This window comes from Trichomycterus rosablanca, chromosome 17 (genome assembly GCF_030014385.1).
Source record: "Trichomycterus rosablanca isolate fTriRos1 chromosome 17, fTriRos1.hap1, whole genome shotgun sequence".
Lineage (NCBI taxonomy): Eukaryota > Metazoa > Chordata > Actinopteri > Siluriformes > Trichomycteridae > Trichomycterus > Trichomycterus rosablanca.
Window position 1 is genome coordinate 14,101,723 of NC_086004.1, and position 22,302 is coordinate 14,124,024.

The window sequence follows — 22,302 nt, forward strand, 5'->3', positions numbered from 1 at the left end:
ATGCTTTTCCACTCCTCCATGACGACATCACGGAGCTGGCGGATATTCGAGACTTTGCGCTCCTCCACCTTCCGCTTGAGGATGCCCCAAAGATGTTCTATTGGGTTTAGGTCTGGAGACATGCTTGGCCAGTCCATCACCTTTACCCTCAGCCTCTTCAATAAAGCAGTGGTCGTCTTAGAGGTGTGTTTGGGGTCATTATCATGCTGGAACACTGCCCTGCGACCCAGTATCCGGAGGAAGGGGATCATGCTCTGCTTCAGTATTTCACAGTACATATTGGAGTTCATGTGTCCCTCAATAAAATGTAACTCCCCAACACTTGCTGCACCCATGCAGCCCCAGACCATGGCATTCCCACCACCATGCTTGACTGTAGGCATGACACACTTATCTTTGTACTCCTCACCTGATTGCCGCCACACATGCTTGAGACCATCTGAACCAAACAAATTAATCTTGGTCTCATCAGACCATAGGACATGGTTCCAGTAATCCATGTCCTTTGTTGACATGTCTTCAGAAAACTGTTTGCGGGCTTTCTTGTGTAGAGACTTCAGAAGAGGCTTCCTTCTGGGGTGACAGCCATGCAGACCAATTTGATGTAGTGTGCGGCGTATGGTCTGAGCACTGACAGGCTGACCCCCCACCTTTTCAATCTCTGCAGCAATGCTGACAGCACTCCTGCGCCTATCTTTCAAAGACAGCAGTTGGATGTGACGCTGAGCACGTGCACTCAGCTTCTTTGGACGACCAACGCGAGGTCTGTTCTGAGTGGACCCTGCTCTTTTAAAACGCTGGATGATCTTGGCCACTGTGCTGCAGCTCAGTTTCAGGGTGTTGGCAATCTTCTTGTAGCCTTGGCCATCTTCATGTAGCGCAACAATTCATCTTTTAAGATCCTCAGAGAGTTCTTTGCCATGAGGTGCCATGTTGGAACTTTCAGTGACCAGTATGAGAGAGTGTGAGAGCTGTACTACTAAATTGAACACACCTGCTCCCTATGCAAACCTGAGACCTAGTAACACTAACAAATCACATGACATTTTGGAGGGAAAATGACAAGCAGTGCTCAATTTGGACATTTAGGGGTGTAGTCTCTTAGGGGTGTACTCACTTTTGTTGCCGGTGGTTTAGACATTAATGGCTGTATATTGAGTTATTTTGAGGGAAGAATAAATTTACACTGTTATATAAGCTGCACACAGACTACTTTTCATTGTGTCAAAGTGTCATTTTGTCAGTGTTGTCCCATGAAAAGATATACTTAAATATCTGCAGAAATGTGAGGGGTGTGCTTACTTTTGTGATACACTGTATATATATATATTTATATTTATTTATTTATGTATTTATTTATTTATTTATTTATTTATTTATTCATTTATTTGTGTGTGTGTGTGTGTGTGTGTGTGTGTGTTAGAGGAACAATGATTGAGCCATTAAAGTCTGAAGACCCCAAAAGTAATAACAATAAAATAATAATAATACAATAATAAAGTGCCTTTCAAGATACTTAATGACACTGTACAACCACAATTAATCAATATAAATTAATAAATATAAATATAAATCCACAAACAACTAAAATTAAGGGGAAAAAGTTATAATAAAAACTTGAAAGCAATGTTGGATTGTTTTTTTTTTCTGGAGAAGCACTATATGGTGTCTATATGGTAGTCAAGAGTCATAATAATAATAATAATAATAATAATAATAATAATAATAATAATAATAATAATAATAATAATAATAATAATAATAATAATAATAATAATAATAATAATAATAATAATAATAATAATAATAATAATAATAATAATAATCCATTGTTCTGTTCACCATATAATATTATCGGTATTGCACCCTGCCAAAAAGCATTTAGTTTTCACACCTGAAGTATATACACCATAATAATACACTATGGATGGACCTTTGTGGAACTCACTTTGTGCACAGAAGCACAGACATGCTTCAGCTGGAAAGGGCCCTCCTCTAACTGTTGCCACAAAACGCAATGAAGCATGTCAGCAATTTCTGTCATTGATTTTGTACACCTTCTGTTATGGCCCTTTTAAATTCACTGGAAATTGTGCTTAATTTCAAGGACCTCGATTTTTAAAAATCACAGATTTTATGGCAGTCAGTAGATAACAGGCACCGAGGCTCTTTCTTAAAGACAAAAATTCTCATCCATGTTTTTATGTCCACGTAATTGGTTGGGAGTTTTCCAAACTTACTTACCTGAGTCGTGTTTTAGCTGCTTTAGACTTCGACATCTTGGACATGTTGATTTAACCGATTGCTAGAGTACCTGAGCGCCTTTAGAGTTTGATGAGTTTATAGAGAAAGAAAGAAACTGTACATAGACAATATATCAGGAGCATAATACTTCACTGGCTTGTTCTTGTGAGTCGCAGTACAGACTACAGATCACATGTGTAGAGAAGCACACTTTCCCATTGATTATGGAATCCTCAAAGTGACAAAATGCACTCAATACGTAAACACATACATCAAACATTGTCAGCACACTACACCACACAGAAGTCTGTTACACTAACGGATTTACTGTATGATTGCTAGGACCGCCTCATATTGCATACTGCGCCTCGTATTTCAGACGGTACAGGAACGAAAAATGTTAAATCGTTAAACACAAACCTTAAATTTGGAATTGCACAGTAAATTGCATATTACATGGGAAACTGCTCACGATTCACTATTTTCACGACCGTGAATTTCGTAGGGCCTTACCTTCTTTGAATCGATGTATGTGAAATACATGGGGTCTCTTTGAAAATCTAGTTAGCTGCCTTGCTGCCTACTACCTACCTAGGCAGCTGCCTAATTAGAGAGGATTCTAATAAGACATCAAACTGTAAGGCAGGTTATTTAGACGCACTACTTAGACAGCAATTGTGGTGATTATGTCATCACAGTTTTCGCTTACTAAGCTTACACAGTTAGCCTCAGGCCATTCAAATTAATGGACTGAGACAGCACGACACGCTAGCATGCCAGCTAACATCTCCCTCCGTGTACTGAAAACAATTAAATTGTCACTGACAAGCTTGAATTTGTTAATAAATGACACTTTATGAGAAGGTATTTACATTTGAAATTTTGTCCACCTATTTGTAATCTTTTGTGAGAAAAGTTGTGCCGCACTGAATTCTGGGATTGTCTTCACATCTAAGGGAGCATGGGATGCTCCTCGTTATTCAGTCAGATTATTGCTTAGAATTAAGGCACCTCAGTAGGTAGCGTTTTAAGGTATGTAAGAAATTAGACAGCTTTCTTTTCAAGAGCGCGTATGTAGGATGACGTAAAATGCGTCTATGTAGAGCTCACTGGGTTTTCAGACAGACCCAGAATGTCAAACTTCAGTCAAAGACTTAGCGCCTCACACAACTCTATCCATAATCAAAGAGAACAGAGGCTGACACCAGATCCGTTAATACATGATGACAGCCAAGAAGCTGGACTGGCCTCCAGTCTGACCTGTGTGTTTGTTGTATCTATTATTGCATTGTGGTTCTTCATCCACAGAGTCTATAGACAGACTGTAGAAAACGTGGTGTCAGCTGTGATAACACGCTGCGCTCTCTCCTCGACTCACCTATTAAACCACTTCCTCTCGGCCCTGGCTTCATCAAAGAGTAGATTATTGATTTTTTTATAAGGTAGGCTTTATAAGACGGGCAAACATTGATTAACCGCTGACCTCAGCTGCCCACCCCTGAGGGTACCAGTGCATCGCCATGCCGTCGAAGGTTGGCTGGGCACAAAGCCTCCTGGAGATCAGTTCTCCCGAGCCTGCCTTCAACTACACTTTGGGTGTAATGCAATCGAAAATAGCTCACTCTTCCAAGGTGATTTCAATTCAATTCTCACCCGTTAGTCGGTGTCTCTGGCACAGTCAAAGAACTTTACCCTCGCTGACTGAAGTGTAGATTGTTTTCTCACCGTTACAGACAGATATGTCTTAGGACTGTAATGCTGGTCATGCTCTTGAGACTCACCTGGGACCCTGGACATCACTGTTTTAGATATAGCTACAGTGCAACCAACAATTCAAATAATTATTATCATAATAAATGATAATATACAGTGGTACCTTGTAACTCGACGTCACCTATAGCGCTCGGCTTGAGTGGTGCGGTAACATGTCGTCAAAGTGCGAATATGAGACGAATCTGCATTTGTGTGGAATAACCGTCAAATTCACTCTGAAAGCGCCACATGTATCTGTGTTTAGCTAAATTTTCCTCCTGTTTCACTTTTGTTGTGTAAATCCTATTTATTTAAAGCAGTGGTTCTCAAACTTTTTTTTGTCACGCCCCCCTTTGGAAGATGAAAATCTGTCATGCCAGCCCCCCCCCCCCAAAAAAAAAGAAATCATTAATTTTCATTTGACCTTTATATCAGTCATTTCTGTTGTACTTGACTATCAAACCACTTTTGCCATCACTAAACTGCTCCTTCAACCAGTCTGCTATTTTAAAAAAGGAAATTACATTTGCAAACACTTTGCAAAAAAAGATAACGTTGAATCTGTGCCTTGTGAGAGTTCTTGTGAGAAACTTGTGAGAGTTCAAGTCTTATCACATTTATTTTTATCCCTGTCAAATACCTCTCCATTCTGTACATCTAGACCAGGGGTTTACACACTTTCATGGCTTGAGATCTACTGTTTTAGTCTACTGGGCATCCTGATTTACTTTTTAAGGTCGGCCTCATCATTTTTCAAAAAAGCTTTGAAGCTTTTTTAAATGCGCTTCAGTTCCAATAGTGATATTCAGCTTTACAGAGCAAGTGGCTGAAAAAAAACATTATGAGGAAGAATTTCAAAGATATTCCTTTGCAATACTTCATTTGGCTGCCAACTTGTGTGTAATGATGACACTCAATTGAACCCCAGAACATGCTAGCGTGAATGCATGGAAAACAAATTTAAATTTTCTTTTAACAATATGACACAGACTGACCAACACTATTAAGCCAAATCTGCAATGAAAATTGACTTTACTTTTAATATCCTTCTACAATGCTGGAGCTTCTTAAAACGGAATATTTTCTTTTAAATAGAAGTGTTATTTAACTGCTATTAAATTGGATACCACCCAATCTGGCAACACTGGAACGTGCAGAACCAGTTGATGCCTTTACTCGTAACGCGCCACAACGTAGTAAGTAGCAGTAGCATTAAGTAGTACTAAGTAGCAGTAAGTAGTAGTAGTACTGTACTTCTTGTGTAATTGTGTTGGTGGTTGACATAAATGTTGAGTGTATTACTGCACTGTTTTGATGGAGAACGACTTGTTTGAGGTGCGCTTTTAAATTGCGTCTTTGAGGGAACACCTGCGTGCAGAAATGCTTCCGCGACAAAGTTGCCGGCAAAGCGGTGGTGGGGGGGCCCAAACTGTGTGATCGATGTATTTGGCACCCCTGATCTAGACTCTGTCAGAATTAATACTGACAGACCTGAAAACACGGTTTGTTTATTGTTCATCGTAAAAAAAATTCAGACGTTAAAACATTGGTTCCGCGCTTAATTTCGGTCAGGCGCGCCCCCTCTGTCATGCCTCTGTGCGCCCCACACTTTGAGAAACGCTGATTTAAAGTGTCCTCCAGGCCATCCAAAGAGGATGGGGGTCCCTGCTGAGTCTGGTTCCTCTCAAGGTTTCTTCCTGTAATTTTAAGGGAGTTTTTCCTTGCTACTGTCGCCCTCGGCTTGCTCAATAGGGGTTTTTTGTCTGTTGGTCCTGGATTCTGTAAAGTTGCTTTGGGACAATGTCTGTTGTAAAAAGCGCTATAGAAATAAATTTGACTTGACTTGACTTAACTGTGTAAGTTGTAAGAATTAGCTTTTCAGAGTCTAAAACGCTTATCATAAAAAAAGCTTAACAAGATTTAATGTATTAATGGAACAACAGAGACACTAAACCGCTCTTAATTATTAATGCTCATAAATTCTTTCCACTAATGAAATTCCTCACTCGTTGTTTTAGTACAATAAGTCATGCTAAGCTTTGTGCACCAGCAAACTCATTATTGCTCCCTCATTATTCAGTCAGAATATCAGTCATAATAAGTCATCTCAGTAGGCAGCATTTTGAGGAATCTGAGACATAAACTGCTGTCTCTGTAGTGATCTCACTAGGTTTTGAGACAGACCCGGAGTTATTTTATTCCTGCAGTCTTGCCTTAACTCAGTCTTCAGCATCTTTATGGTGGTTTCTGTACGCAAGGATCTATAGATCCATAGAATCATTTTGTATTAGTTCACATTACATTTGAATAAACACTTTTTTTTTTTTTTTTAGTTTTCCAGCTTGTTTGGTGGCATTAAAAAACACAGTTAAACAGAGAATTTCATTAATGGTTGTGCAAAGAAAAACCATGTATGAATTTATAATTTTTTTTACAGATCTTTACGAAATACAGTGACATCACTAAAACCTCTGCACAGAAACAGCAGTAATTTACAGATTTTTTACTTTATAATTACCAAATGCCTTCAATAAAGTGACAACACTAACAGTTCTTCAGAGAAACACCAGTATTTTATAGAGTTTTCCTGAACTGTTACGATCAAACATGTTTAACAGTGATGACCCTAAATGTTCTACAGAGAAACACATTTAAAAAAAGTGGGTAGCGTTGTCGCCTCACAGCAAGAAGGTCCTGGGTTCGATCCCCAGTGGCGTGGTTCAGGTCCTTACTGTGTAAAGGTTACATGTTCTTCTGTGTCTATGTGGGTTTCCTCTGGGAGCTCCGGTTTTCTCCTACAGTCCAAAGACATGCGGGTAAGGTGAATTGGAGACACTAAATTGTCCATTATTGTGTTTGACGATAAACTTGTGAACTGATGAATCTTGTATAATGAGTAACTGCCATTTCTGTCTCGAATGTAACCAAAGTGTAAAATTCAAATAAATAAATCTTCAAAAACCTACCAAAAATCAACGGAAAACAAAACTGTCTGGAATTTAAATATAGCCCCAAATGAGAAAAATTTGGGACAGAATCGAAAATGCAAATAAAATAAAAATGCAGTGTTCCTTACATTTACTTTGACTTTTATTTGATTGTAGACAGGATGAACCTGAGATATTTTATGTTTTATCTGCTCAACTTTATTTTATTTATTAATAAACATCCTTTCCTGCATTTCAGGTCTACAACACATTCCAAAAAAAAGTTGGGACGGGGGCAATTTAGGGCTGGTAATGAGGAGAAAAAACTAAATAATGATGTAATTCCAAACAGGTGATGTCAACAGGTAATTGTAATCATGGTTTGGTACAAAAGCAGCATCCAGGAAAGACAGGAGTCTTTGATGAGCAAAGATGATCAGAGGATCTCCAGTTTGTCAACAAGTGTGTGAAAAAATTATTGAAATGTTTAAAAACAATGAACCTTAAAAAAAGATTGGAAGGGATTTGCATATTTCTCCTTCTACAGTGCATAATATCATTAAACGATAAACGCCTGTGATCTTCGATCCCTCAGACGGCGCTGCATCAAGAACCACCACTCAACAATAGCTGATATAACCACATGGGTGAGGGATTACTTTAGCAAACCTTGGTCCAGCACTACAATACAGAGTTACCTGCACGAATGCCACTTAAAACTTTACTGTTCAAATTAAAAGCTTAATGTTAACCATGTCCAGAAGCAGCGTTGACTTCTCTGGGCTCGGAGGCATCTAGGATGGACCATTACTCAGTGGAAATGTGTATTGTGGTCAGATGAATCAGCATTCCAGGTTCATCCTTTTTTGGGAAAAATGGACGCTGTGTGCTCTGGACCAAAGACGAAAAGGACCATCCGGACATCAGCAACAAGTCCAAAAACCAGGGTCTGTCACGGTATGGGGCTGTGTCAGTGCCCTTGGCAAAGGTCATTTACACTTCTGTGATGGCAGCATTAATGCAGAAAAGTACATTGAGAACTTAGAGCAACATATGCTGCCTTCAAGACGTCATCTACTCCAGGGACGTTCATGCAACTAATCAACAAGACAATGCAAAACCACATGCTGCACACATTACAAAGGCATGGCTGAGGAAGAAGAGGGTACGGGTACTGGACTGACCTGCCTGCAGTCCTGACTAGGGATGCACCGATCCAACTTTTTCAGTTCCGATACCGATCCGATACATATACTTTGCATATCGGCCGATACCCAATACCGATCCGATACCGTTGTTGAATTAATAAACTGTATACTTTATTATGTGGGAAAGACTTAAGGCATCAGGATCGACTTAAACATTACTAAGTTTGCAAAACAAAATATAATTAACACAGATATAAATGTACTGAACTGCTATTTATTTGTCAATAAAATAATAAACAGGCATCTTAATATTTCAGTGTTATTTTCACTCGAGTAAGCATCCGACGCTGCCTTGGTGACCAAAGCAATCCCAGCATTCATTGCAGAAAAATAAACATAGCTGAAAGGGGCGGAGAAACGAGTTATTATCAAACGTAAATAAAATATTACTGATTTTTAACTTGTATAAACTTATACCGAGTGTTTTTATTTGCAAGTTCGAGCTTGTCAGGAAATGTAACCGTTATCGGTACATGAAGGGAAATGTTATATTGACGTTAGCGTTAGCGTTAGCGCTGTGCTACCTCAGTTCATTGTTTTTAATGGCAATATGCTAAATGCTAAACCCGATTGGAATCACTGTGTAAGTAGCGCGTTCGAATAACCTGACTTATAAGTTGATGACTTATTAGAATCCTCTCTACTGAGGCAGCCGCTTATGTAGACAGTAAGACAGCAAGGCAGCTCCCTAGGTTTTCGAACACACCCAAAATGTGGCTGCCGACAATGAGAAAAACAGTAGTAGCTTAAATAACTTTTTCAAATAAACTTATCCGTAAATATTTAGTGCAAACAGTAATTCAAAATAAAATATAGCAGCTAAACATGAGTAATAAACATGTTGCCATCGAACTTGTTAGCATAGCAAGGGTGAAATACCTCCATGCAGCTGACTCTTTGGCTCGCTCCATGTTGCTCTTTTTGTTATACGCCATACGTCAGCAGCGCGTCCTGTATGGGCTTAGCATGCGTCGCAAACGAACTAAAGTGAACGTATCGGACCCATGGATCGGCCTGATTATCCGATATCCGATCCATCTCATTTTGGTAATATCGGGACCGATATCCGATCTTAATATCAGATCGGTGCATCCCTAGTCCTGACCTGTCTCCAATAAAGAATGTGAGAAGAATTTTAAAATGAAAAATGTGACAACGACGACCCCGTACTGTTGCACATCTTAAGACGTGTTTGCAGGAAGAATGAGACAAAATAAAAGCTGAAACACTAAATCACTTGGTATCCTCGGTGCCAAAACCTTTTAAGTGTGGTGAAAAGGAATAGCAACATTACAAAGTGGTAAATGCTTTACTGTCCCAACTTTTTTGGAATGTGTTGCAGGTCTGAAATGCAGGAATGGATGTTTAATAATAAATGAAATGAGGTTGCGGAGACAAAACATGAAATATCTCAGGTTCATCCTGTCTGCAATCAAATAAACATCAAACATTCTGTATACACACTTATGAATTATATGTAATGTATGCTGTACAAAGGATTCTGGGAAATGTAGTCAGTAGTATCTTGTAGCACCTAATAAATCAGTAAAATGGGATTTTTTGCTTATTGTTTATTTAGTAAGTAGGTTACATAGATATTCTTGTCTGTCAGTGTCAAAATTCTAACTAAAATAATGCACAAAAATTCATGTTATTAACCCTGAAGCAATTCAAATGAATCTAATTTCAAGTTCTTTATTATTATTTTTATCTCAGTAAATGTATTACATTCTCTTGACAATAATACTTTCTCTCATTTCCCAGTTTATGCATGCGCTCAGCACACGTGGGCGTTATGTGAGCCGACCTGGGGCAATTCACAGACCTGCTGGGAACAGGCATGCTCTCAATACGCCAGGCCCAAGGGGGCAGAGAGGTGGCTTTTAGGGAGGGAGTGTAGGTGGCAGGGGGATGGTGGGACGGGAGGGATTAGGCAGCCTCAGGTCTGTCACGGTGACATTTCTCTCTGGCGCAGCAGTAGGGGTTAGGTTTACCCTCATAACCTTCAACTTTCAGCCGTAACCCATTAATCCGCTTTGTGTCTGTCCGCCCCGTGCGCCGCGCCCTCACGCAAAGAACGCTAACAATATGGCAGCGCGAGCTGGCTAAGGCAACAAGCCCGGTTCTTTTTGACAGCTTCTTAGTTTCAGACAGGAGCCTTCATCTCACCACCCTCCCTAGTGTAACCCCCCTCAAAGAAGGAGACAGTTGGTGACTAAATCAGAGTGAACAATGATCTTGGCCTGCTATTTTCCACTGATTAACAGATCAGTTGTCCTGACTTCTGTGGATTTAATGACTTTAATGCAACTATAAAAAGTTACATTTCTGGCTAGATGTAGAATTAGGTGATCATATTTTGTGTTTGTTCTACTGAGATAAACCTGCATTTGTTGTTACATGGTCATATTCTTAAAAAAAAAATACATAAATTTTTGTGCAGCATGGAACTTATAACGTAGGCTTACCATTTTTTTATATTTGGATTCAGGCTTTTAAACAAATGATTTCTGACAAAACAATTAATTTAGTAGGTTAAAATAAAATAACACACTAAAATGGAATCAAATTCAGAGATAAATGAAAACACAGTGCCGTCACATCTAAGTAAATACAATAAGAACTAGGCATTATTTTTTTTTTAAGAAATTTGAACATAAACCACTTAAATACATCATAAATAAAAATAGTGGGGTTTTTTTTTTCAAAAAATGTAAAAGTAATTTTAATAGGTTATAGTACATTATTACACCAAAATGGAATCAAATTTAGAGGTAAATGAAAACACAATGCCTTTAAATATAAGTAAATTAAATAAGAACTATCATTTATTTATTTGACCTAGACCATTTAAATACACCATAAATAACAATAGTGTTTTTTTTCAAAAACAAAAAAGTAATTTTAGTAGGTTAAAATAAAATGCTGAGCTAATTAAAAAATTATGCCTTCAAATCTAAGTAAATAAAATAAGAACTAGGCATAATCTGTCTATATGTCTGTTTGTGTGTCTATCTATCTATCTGTCTGTCTGTCTGTCTGTCTATCTTAAATACACCATAAATAACAAGTGTTTTATTTCAAAAACAAGAAAGTAATTTTAGTAGGTTAAAATAAAATAACACACAAAAATGAAATCAAATCAAATTCAGAGCTAAATGAAATCACAATGCCTTCAAATCTAAGTAAATAAAATAAGAACTAGGTATTTTTTAAGAAATTTAAACATAGACCACTTAAATACACCATCACTAACTATAGTTTTTTTTCCCCCACTTCTGATGTCCATTTGGAGTCAATACCAGTACCAGTAAAAGTAAATTAATCTATGTATCAATTCCATTCATTGGCAAAAGCAGAAGTTCATAGTAACTATGAACAATCAAACAAAACAAAGCTGTGGTTTGTTGGAACCATTGGAAGTAGTAGTGAAATAATACGGTGTTTTTTTATGCTTTATGACTTACCTTGTACACCATGGACTTGTATCACATTTAACACTGATGAACAGAGACTTTAAGAGAGTTGTAAACGTCAAACAATGTACTTAGGGGTTAGAGTTATTTGTTTTGTTGATTCAGCAAGGGACTAATAAACAAAGCTACATATAATTAATATTTTTTTAGTCTGACAGACATTACCACTCATTGTTTCAAGCCCCCACCCCCCCATATATATATTTAAATGGATGAATAAACCAAAAATACACTTATGGAAAATGTACTGACCATGTTATCTACACTACATGTACAATAGGCCATTCCAGACTGACACACCAACACCTACTATTAGGAGAAGACCCCACACTTTGTGAAGAATGTCAGACACCCATCACCATAAAACATATAATGAATGAATGAATGAAAGTACAACAAGGAAAGACAAAGACTACGCACGTCCAATACATTAAAATAAATCCTCACCCAAGATAATACAGAATTAGTCCTCAAATTCAATAATAATATAATACTGAAAGAATAAATATAAAACAAGACCAATAAAAGAGCTGCTAGTAACAAGCTGCGACAATAGGCTCCATCTTAGACAATGACTCCCAGGGGTGTGTTTGAAAACCTAGGGAGCTGCCTTGCTGTCTTTCTGCGTACATAGGCAGCTGCCTCAGTAGAGAGGATTCTAATAAATCAATGACTTATAAGTCAGGTTATATTTAGACAGCGATTCCATCGGGTTTCGCTTTTAGCATTTAGCATTTTGTCATTCAAACCCATGGGATGGGGTGGCACAACACGCTATCATGTCAACTAACTCTCTTCCCCCTATCTCCCTCCGTGTATCGAAAACGGTTAGATCCGCTGACGAGCCCGAACTTGCAAATAAAAACACATGTACAAGTTAAAAATCAATAATAATTTATTTACATTTAAAAATAACTCTGTTCGTTTCTCCGCCCTGTCAGCCATGTTTTTTTTTTTTTTTTTTGTGAGAGAAGAGCTGCCGCGCTGAATGCTGGGATTGCCTTGATCACTAAGGATGCTTCCGATGCTCACTCATTCTTGGGTCAAAATAACATTGACATATTAAGATGCCTCAGTAGTGAGGATATTAAGGCATCTAGGATTTCGAACAGCCTCCTTCTCGGGAGCGCGTACAGGATGACGTAAAATGCTGCCTATGTAGAGAGCTCACTAGCTTTTCGAACACACCCCTAGATGCAGGACTGAACGATACAGGAAGTCTTTCCTAACATCTGCAATCAGACTCTTCAATAAATCATAATAATTTATAATAAAGACCTACCATTATCAGCATCTAATGTTTACATGCATATAGATATTTCTGTAAATGTTCTGTTGTATGTATGTGTTTTTCAACCACTTTAAGGGTTGCGGTGGGTCCGATTCACTGGGTGAAATGCAGGAAAAGCCCCGGACAGGTCGCCAGTCCATCACAGGGGATTCCCTGCTATTTTGTTTCTTAAAATAAAAAATAATGCATCCAGCCAATGTTTCTAAAACGACCCTAAAGGTGGATTAAAGATGGCTAAGTGGTACTACAACCGCTCTTGGAACCATTTTTTTTTGCATTTGCCCAGACATACCAAGCTCTAATCTGGGTGTAGACTCCCAGATGCTCAGGTTGGAAACAAACATGCAGGCATAAGTCTTGTTTAAGGTGGGCTCTGAGGAAAAGGGTTTTATGAAAAAGCTCATCTGAATTTTAGCCTTTTCATGTGAGTCCCCCGTGGTGAAAGAAATCTCCTGGGAATTGAGATTTGCAAGTCCCCTTCATGTGAGTAAGCATACATCTTGAGGTATGTTTTATATTAGTCCCTCCAGGACATGTTCCACAGAAGGTGCATCGTTTGTGCCTTGTGTACCCGTTGTTTTCTTCTTGCTTCGTTCCCTCTTTTTGCATTTTACTTTTCTCTAACCGTCCTGGTTTTGTTTCTCCTCATCCTCCTCACTCTCTTCCTCCTTCTCTCCTCCATAATCATCTCTACTCTACTGTGTGCTTGCATTTCCACCACTGTTTTCTTTTTTTTTTTCTCCTTCCTGGCAGTAGTTCTCATCCTCTCACCCATAAAATCAGCATAAAATTGACCTAACTCTGCCAGATCAGATGGAGGACTTGGGTTTGCAGCCCCCAGGGAGAAGGAAATTCGGTCTTTTTGAAAATCTTAGAAGACAAGGTCCGTGAAATCCTGCTATGGGATTATGTAACGCACCTTAGCGCTCCCTTCCTTGCCTCTCAATTGCAAGATCCGAGTATTTTATTTAACATCCTTGAAGTGAAAACCTTCCCATGAAACCTTGTGGAAGGAGGAGGTGGGTTGTTGATTCATCTGAATGTTTTGGAGGCTCTAAATGGCTAGTCTAAGTGTGCAGCCAAACACTTTTTGATGGAAATGTGCCAGAAAAGCTCTTAATGGCTCAAAGAGTCAGTAGTGTCTACAATTCAGATTTAGGGTTTATTTAAAAAAAAAAAAATTTATTTATTTACTTTTTTACACGACTTTAGACAAGGTGTGCTAAAGCTATAGAGACATATAGAATAAATGCAAAACATTTTTGCCGTGAAGAATTATTTCAATCAGCCGAATGTTGTTCCGTCTGCTCTGGTTCTCACAGTCTTTAATTTTCTCACCAAGAGCTTCTAATTCCGCTCTAGCTGCTGGTTGGTTAATAGCGGCCTCTTTCTTTAACTTGCGATTCGTATCTACAAGAAGGTCCTGGGTTCAGTCCCAAGGTGGGGCGGTCCGGGTCCTTTCTGTGTGTTGTATATTCTCCTTGTGTCTGCGTGGGTTTTCTCCAGAAGCTCTGGTTTCCTCCCACAGTCCAAAAACATGCAAGTGAGGTGAATTGGAGATGAAAATTGCCCATGACTGTGTTTGATATTAAACTTGTGAACTGATGAATCTTGTATAACCAGTAACTTCCGTTTCTGTCAAAGAGTAAAACATGACATTAAAATCTTAATAAATAAAACAGTAGCCCTTTTGACAACTGGCAAACCACCAAGAGCACTCACCATGGGTGTGTTCGAAAAGCTAGGGAGCTGTCTACATAGGCAGCATTTTACGTCATCCTGTGCTCGCTCCCGAGAATGAGGCTGTTCGAAATCCTAGATGCCTTAAAATCCTCACTTCTGAGGCATCTTAATATTTCAATGTTATTTTGGCTCAAGAACGAGTGAGCATCCGACGCTGCCTTAGTGATCAAGGCAATCCCAGCATTCATTGCGGGTCGGGTGCTCTTCTCTCACAGAAAAATAAACATGGCTGAACACGTAAATAAAATCTTACTGATTTTTAACTTGTATAAACTTGTACCGAGTGTTTTTATTTGCAAGTTCGGGCTTGTCAGGAAATGTAACCGTTATCGGTACATGAAGGAAGATGTTATATTGACGTTAGCGTGCTGTGCTACCTCAGTTTATTGGTTTTAATGGCAAGATGCTAAATGCGAAATGCTAAATGTCTAAGTAGTGCGTTCGAATAACCTGACTTATAAGTCATTGACTTATTAGAATCCTCTCTACTAAGGCAGCTGCCTATGTAGACAGTAAGACAGCAAGGCAGCTCCCTAGGTTTTCGAACACATCCCATGAGTCTCATTTTTGGCAATTTTTTGGCAATATCCTAAACCATATCTGTCCGTTTGCCCTTGTATTCGCATTCGCCATCTTGAGTGATGAATTGTTTGAGTGTGATTGCCTTTTACCTTTGATAAATGTATCAATCTTCACTTCTCTACCTGCTTACTGGTTTAGTACTTGCTACATAGTGGGTCTGTCTGAAAACCTAGTGAGCTGCCTTGCTGCCTATGGCCTACCTAGGCAGATGCCTCAATAGAGAGGATTCTAATAAGACATTGACCTATATGGCAGATTATTTAGACGCACTACTTAGATGGCAGTTAGCCTCAAGCCGTTTAAACCAATGATCAGAGCACACAGCGTCCATTTTTTTTCAAAAGAGACCTGGAATGCTGATTCATCTGACCACAATACACATTTCCACTGTGTGATTGTCCATCCTAGATGCCTCCGAGCCCAGAGAAGTCGACGCAGGTTCTGGACATGGTTAACATAAGGCTTCTTTTTTGCACAGTAAAGGTTTAAGTGGCATTTGTGCATGTAACTCTGTATTTTAGTGCTTGACAAAGGTTTGCCAAAGTAATCCCTCACCCATGTGGTTATATCAGCTATTATTGAGTGGTGGTTCTTGATGCAGTGCCGTCTGAGGGATCAAAGATCACGAGCGTTCAGCTTAAACTTGTGCCCTTGGCCTTTACGCACTGAAATTCCTCCCGATTCTGGAATTGTTTAATGATATTATGCACTGTAGAGGGAGAAATATGCAAATCCCTTCCAATCTTTCTTTGAGGTACGTTGTTTTTAAACATTTCAATAATTTTCTCATGGTCTGTTGACAAACTGGAGATCCTCTGATCATCTTTGTTCATCAAAGACTCAAGTCCCAGAATGCATTTCAACATCAAGCATGCACCTTTGCCCCACTCTATTGCACATTTATCCAAGGTCAGAAGTCAATTATGCTCATGTAGCCTACCTAAATATATTTTTCTTTTGCTCTTCATCCAATATTCTGTTTAATAAATGTTGACCTTGTTTGACCCTCAACGTACATATTCACTGATGGGGCCAAAATTTTAAAACCGGGACTGAGTTTGACACCTCTGTTCTAATGGTTATTTCCTGTGTGAAGTATGCTTCCGTGAACATGACTATCGAGTTCATTCTTTCGTGGTAACTCTACGTCAGTTGGTTTTGGGAGTGGTGTCAAGTTTAAAAGCGTTGAGTTTCAAGGTATTTTTTCCCATAAGTTTGTATAGATAACCTGTTAATGCATTCCATGGTCTCAGTGAACTGCATATATTTTAGGCTAATGTAATGTTTTGGTTTTGACACTTATACACTGACAGTAACACACATATAATATAAAAAAACACTGAAATACACAATTTTCTCAAAATTTCTCAGCACTCAGAGCTATAACGCAAGTTTAAAAGTAAAACAGGAGAAACATCCAGCTAAACACAGATACATGTGGATGCTTTCAGAGTTATTGCACACAAATGCAGATTCGTCTCATATTTTCACTTTGATGGCATTTTACTGCACCGCTCAAGCCAAGAGCTGAACAAAGGGGCTGTCGCACACATATTGAGTTTAAGGGTACAAATTTCTCAACGAAGGTCATTAAGTTTCAAAGATTTCGAGTTTCAGCCAGCATAATAGCTTGCCTCACAGCAAGAAGGTCCTGGGTTCGATTCCCAGCTGGAGTGGTTCGAATCTTTCTGTGTGGAGTTTGCACGTTCTCTTGTCTGTGTGGGTTTCCTGCAGGAGATCCAATGTCCTCCCACAGTCCAAAGACGTGCAAGTGAGGTGAATTGTAGATACAAAATTGTCCATGACTGTGTTTGACATAAAAAAAAAAAACTGAACTGATGAATCTTGTGTAAGCAGTAATTTCTTGTCCAGTCATGAATGTAACCAAAGTGTAAACCATGATGTTAAAATCCTAATAAATAAATAAATCACTGACCTCCCCAGTCACAAGATCTAAATCCAATATCAGTTATAATAAGGCAGTCATGTTAATGTAGACCTAGTTTTTAAAGAAGGCTTTCAAAGCCGTGTGGAATATATGGAGAGGTCTTCAGATGGTGTTCCTAATAAAGTGGCTGGTGACTTACCCCACCTCAGCATCTTTCATGTGTCCAGTTCATATTTTCTAAGTAATCTTGTGGGCAACTTAGTTGCTCAGTGGGTAGCACTGTCACCTTACAGCAAGAAGGACCTGGGTTTGATTCCCAGCTGGAGCGGTCTGGGTCATTTGTGTGGAGTATGCATAGTCCAAAAACATGCAGTCAGGTTAACTGGGGATATTACACCGATCAGCCATAACATTAAAACCACCTCCTTGTTTCTACACACATTGTCCATTTTATCAGCTCCACTTTACCCTATAGAAGCACTTTGTAATTCTACAATTACTGACTGTAGTCCATCTGTTTCTCTACATGCTTTGTTAGACCTCGTTCATGCTGTTCTTTAATGGCCAGGACTCTCCCAAGACCACTACAGAGCAGGTATTATTTGGGTGGTGGATCATTCTCAGCACTGCAGTGACACTGACATGGTGGTGGTGTGTTAGTGTGTGTTGTGCTGGTGTGAGTAAATAAGACGGCAGTGCTGCTAGAGTGTTTAAATACCTCACTGTCACTGCTGGACTGAGAATAGTCCACCAACCAAAAATATCCAGCCAACAGCTCCCCGTAGGCAGCGTCCTGTGACCACTGATGAAGGTCTAGAAGATGACCAACTCAAACAGCAGCAATAGATGAGCGATCGTCTCTGACTTTACATCTACAAGGTGGACTAACTAGGTAGGAGTGTCTGATAGAGTGGACAGTGAGTGGACTCGGTATTTAAAAACTCCAGCAGCTCTGCTGTGTCTGATCCACTCATACCAGCACAACACACACTAACACACCACCACCATGTCATTGTCACTGCAGTGCTGAGAATGACCCACCACCCAAATAATACCTACTCTGTAATGGTCCTTTGGGGGTCCTGACCATTGAAGAACAGCGTGAAAGGGGGCTAAAAAAGAATGTAGAGAAACAGATGTACTACAGTCAGTAATTGTAGAACTTCAAAGTGCTTCTATATGGTAAGTGGAGCTGATAAAATGGACAGTGAGTGTAGAAACAAGGAGGTGGTTTTAATGTTATGGCTAATCGGTGTTTATTGTCCATGACTAAGTTTGAACTGATGAATCTTGTGTAACCAGTAACCTGTCCTGTCATGAATGACGTTATAATCCTAATAAATAAATAAAACACTGACCTCCCCAGTCACAAGATCTAAATCCAATAAAGCACCTATGTCAAATCTGCATTAATTTCATGAGACAAATAGGTTAACATGGACCTAGTTCTTAAAGTAAGCTAGCAAAGGCATGTGGAGAGGTCTTTAGATGGTGTTCCTAATAAAGAGGCTGGTGATTCACCCCATCCCAGCATCCTTAATGTGTCCAGTTTATATTTTTAAGTATTTTTTTTAACACTAAGCTACAATGATAAACGTGACTATATATTTAGAACTAATGCATCATATTCAGTCTAAAATATAAAATTTATATGTCGTTGGGTCTGTTCATGGCTTACATTAGCATATGCAGAACTCCTGGTACCCGGTGCCGTGTTCCACGCCGCAGTGTGCCGGCACACAGGAGAAGCCACCCTTTGCCCCCCCCCACCCCCTTCATTAATATGTATGTTTTCTGAGTAGTGTGCATGGCGTTGTGCAGCCACTGATTAATGCTGTCTGTCAATTGCTTACAGATCCGACAGTGCTGTGGAAGTTCCCCCAGGACTTCGGAGACCAGGTTGGAAACAGGAACTTTTTTTTTTCTCCCCCCGCTTCCTCCCTCCTCCTGTGCTCATTTTTTTTATGTTCGAATAAACCTCTGCACCCCAACCATGACCCCTCCTTTTTACTTATGGGCTGCTCTTTAGTTTGTCTTCTTTTTCCTTTTCTTAGTCCCTCTCCTTCCTGCATTACTATCTCATAGTGGCTGTGTTTAATGACACAAATGTGTTTATTCGGATCAATTAATTTGTATTTACAGAAGTCCCTTGACTTACAAATTTAATCGGTTCTGAGGGGCTGTTTTTAAGTCAAAATGTTTGTTGGTTAAACCTATTTTTCCCATAAGAAATAATGTAAATGGAATTAATCCGCGCCAGACCTCCCAAACCACCCCCTTACCTAACCTTGCTAATGTCTTAAATGGTCTTTTTTGTTATAAATACAACTATATTTTCCCTTAATTCTTAAATTATAGAATAGACATTCCTGTAATAAACAGTAATAAACAACAATACACAGTAGTACTGTACTGTACATAAACACAGTACAGTACGTGTGCTTTAACATACACCATAATACATTTCCTTCTTTTTTTTTATAAGATGTATCTACCAGAAACAACAATAACTCTCATATTTCTTTATTATTTCCTTCTTTATTTCAATAATGTTGTATTTTGTAGGTGTAATTGCATGAAAGAAAGAATACTTTATTCAGCAACTTCCTTCTTCTCTCTCACTAACTGTCCTCTCTGTCTGATACAGTGACAGCTACTGGCAGGAGTAATTATACAACAACAAATGTAATAGATTCATTTTCTCACCACTAAGCTTCCTCTGCACCTTCTTTAAGGCCATTTTAATATTGAATTTTACAAACACCGTCCGCTGTCCGAATGTTTGCTCAGTGTATATATATATATATATATATATATATATATATATATATATATATATATATATATATATATAGAGAGAGAGAGAGAGAGAGAGAGAGAGAGAGAGAGAGAGAGAGAGAGAGAGAGAGAGAGAGAGAGAGACGGTCGGAGTCAACTTGTTTGTGACGTCACGTGTTTCGCGAATTTTGGTTCGTAATCCGAAATTTGTTCGTACGTTAAGTTGAAAAAGATCGCTCGTAACTTAAAATGTTAGTACGGTAAACCGTTCCTAACCCAAGGGTCCACTGTATCTGTATTTACATATTTCTTACATGTAATTTGAATTGAAAGGTATGTATTTGCAGAAATCTTTAAGTGGATCCTGTGTTTAGAGGTCGCCACAGCCAAGCTTTTTGGTCTGCATACCTGATTTGGCAAATTTTTACCCTGAATGCCCTTTCTGATGCAAACTTCCTTAATTTATCCAGGCCTGAGACCTGCACTGAGTGCGCCCTGACAAGTGCACCTCTGAATAACTAGGCTTTTTCTCAACATAAAATACTAGGGTATAATATCTACAACTTACTGTGTTGGGCTGTCATGGAGCCAACAGGGCAATGTGAAGGGCTGTGTTTCAATCCACACACAATATCCAATACAGTGTGCTGAAAATAGTGCCTTTGTTAATGGTCAGAATCTAATTAAGGACACTTTATACTATATCTGTAGTATATAGGACGGTATGTGGAACACAAACGCTCTTCTCTATCTTGTGTGCTGCCTGATTCAGCAAGTTTTATGCTTACATTTACATGTACATTTTTGGCATTTAACAGACGCCTTCATCCCAAGCGACTTACATTACAGTTACAGTGTACATTCTGAGCAATTGAGGGTTAAGGGCCTTGCTCATGGGCCCAACAGCAGCAACCTGGCAGCGGTGGAGTTTGAACCAGCATTAACGTCTTCAGCAATTTGAGCTACAGTAGCTCGTCTGTTGGATCGGACCACACGGGCCAGGCTTCGCGCCCCACGTGCATCAATGAGCCTTGGCTGCCCATGACCCTGTCGCCGGTTTACCACTGTTTCTTCCTTGGACCACTTTTGATAGCTACTGACCGGGACTGGGAACACCCCAGACTGGGAACACCCCACCAGAGCTGCAGTCGTCTAGCCATCACAATTTGACCCTTGTCAAACTGGCTTAAATCTTTACGCTTACCCATTTTTTCTGCTTCTAACACATCAAGTTTGAGGATAAAATGTTCACTTGCTGCCTAATATATCCCACCCGCTAACAGGTGCTGTGATGAAGACATAATCAGTGTTATTGACTTCACCTGGTCATAATGTTATGCCTCGTTGGTGTATTATGTACATGTGATGCTCCTTCTTGGGGGTGGGCGGGGCTGCAGCCCCACTTTTTATGTTTAGGTCAGATTACACAGCAAAATGAATCCTGAGGACCTGAGTTTGAACTTCAGAGTTTAAGTTCTTTCCAAAACATGCAGAAAGTGGAGTGGCTACTCCAGGGTGGGATGGAGTAAATGAGTTGGTATCTGAAAATAGTCATGCCAGTAAAGCATATTGTTTTAACCCATTAACTGCCAGAATCCCCATTTGGGGATCATGTATTTTAACCCGTCTGGTAACGCCATCTGTCAGAACAGGACGTTCACATGTTCCAACAGAAAAAAATTGGCACTTAATGGGTTAAATTGAGTGAATGATTTGATTCTGATTCTGTTGCGCTGCAGTTGTTTGAGGTCCCGAACAGTATTAAAACTGTGATGATTCAGCCTCAACAATCATTAGTAAGGATGGACACTGCTGGTGTGATTTGTTATAACGGGGCTATACATAAACAGCATTTTACGTCACCCTACGCCCGCTCCCAAAAAGAAGGCTGTCAGCCGCTCAGGTGGCGCAGCGGTAAAGTAAGCTAGCGCACCAGAGTTGGGTTTCTAGATACATCGTATCGAAACTCAGCTCTGCCTTTCCGACTGGGTTGGGTGGCAGTATGAACAACGTTTGGCTGTTGTTCAGGGTTAGGGGTAGAGTCGGTGCATAGGTCCTCATAACTGGTGCGACTGCGGCCCCTGCTGGTTGACTGACGACGCCTGCACAGGGCTGAGGAATAACATTGAGGGGGGTGTGACCCTCCATGCGCAGTGTCTCTCGGTGTAAGAACTCGGCTCGTGTAGGTGAAAAATGCAGGCTGTACTGATTGCGTGCCGGAGGGGGCGCAAGTCAGTTGAGTGGCGTCCTCAGTCAGCGGCAAAAAGGGTCAGATCAGTATAGAGGACACAATCAGGGTAATTGGACACGATTAGAATAGGGATAAAAATTGGGGGAAAAAAGTGGGAAAAAATAGATCATAACTACTAACAGAGTTCTTTTCAATTGTAAATACATTCTCAATGATTTTTTA

At 39.5% G+C, this 22,302-nt stretch overlaps 1 protein-coding gene across 1 annotated transcript in view; it reads left to right on the forward strand.

Moving 5' to 3' along the window:
- The window catches only part of dennd1b (DENN/MADD domain containing 1B), a 270,151-nt gene that overhangs the window by 81,644 nt on the left and 166,205 nt on the right, over positions 1-22,302 (forward strand). The window contains exon 3 of the mRNA XM_063013088.1: positions 18,967-19,010. Coding sequence (XP_062869158.1) covers positions 18,967-19,010 — 44 coding nt within the window. The remainder of the gene's footprint in view (positions 1-18,966; positions 19,011-22,302) is intronic.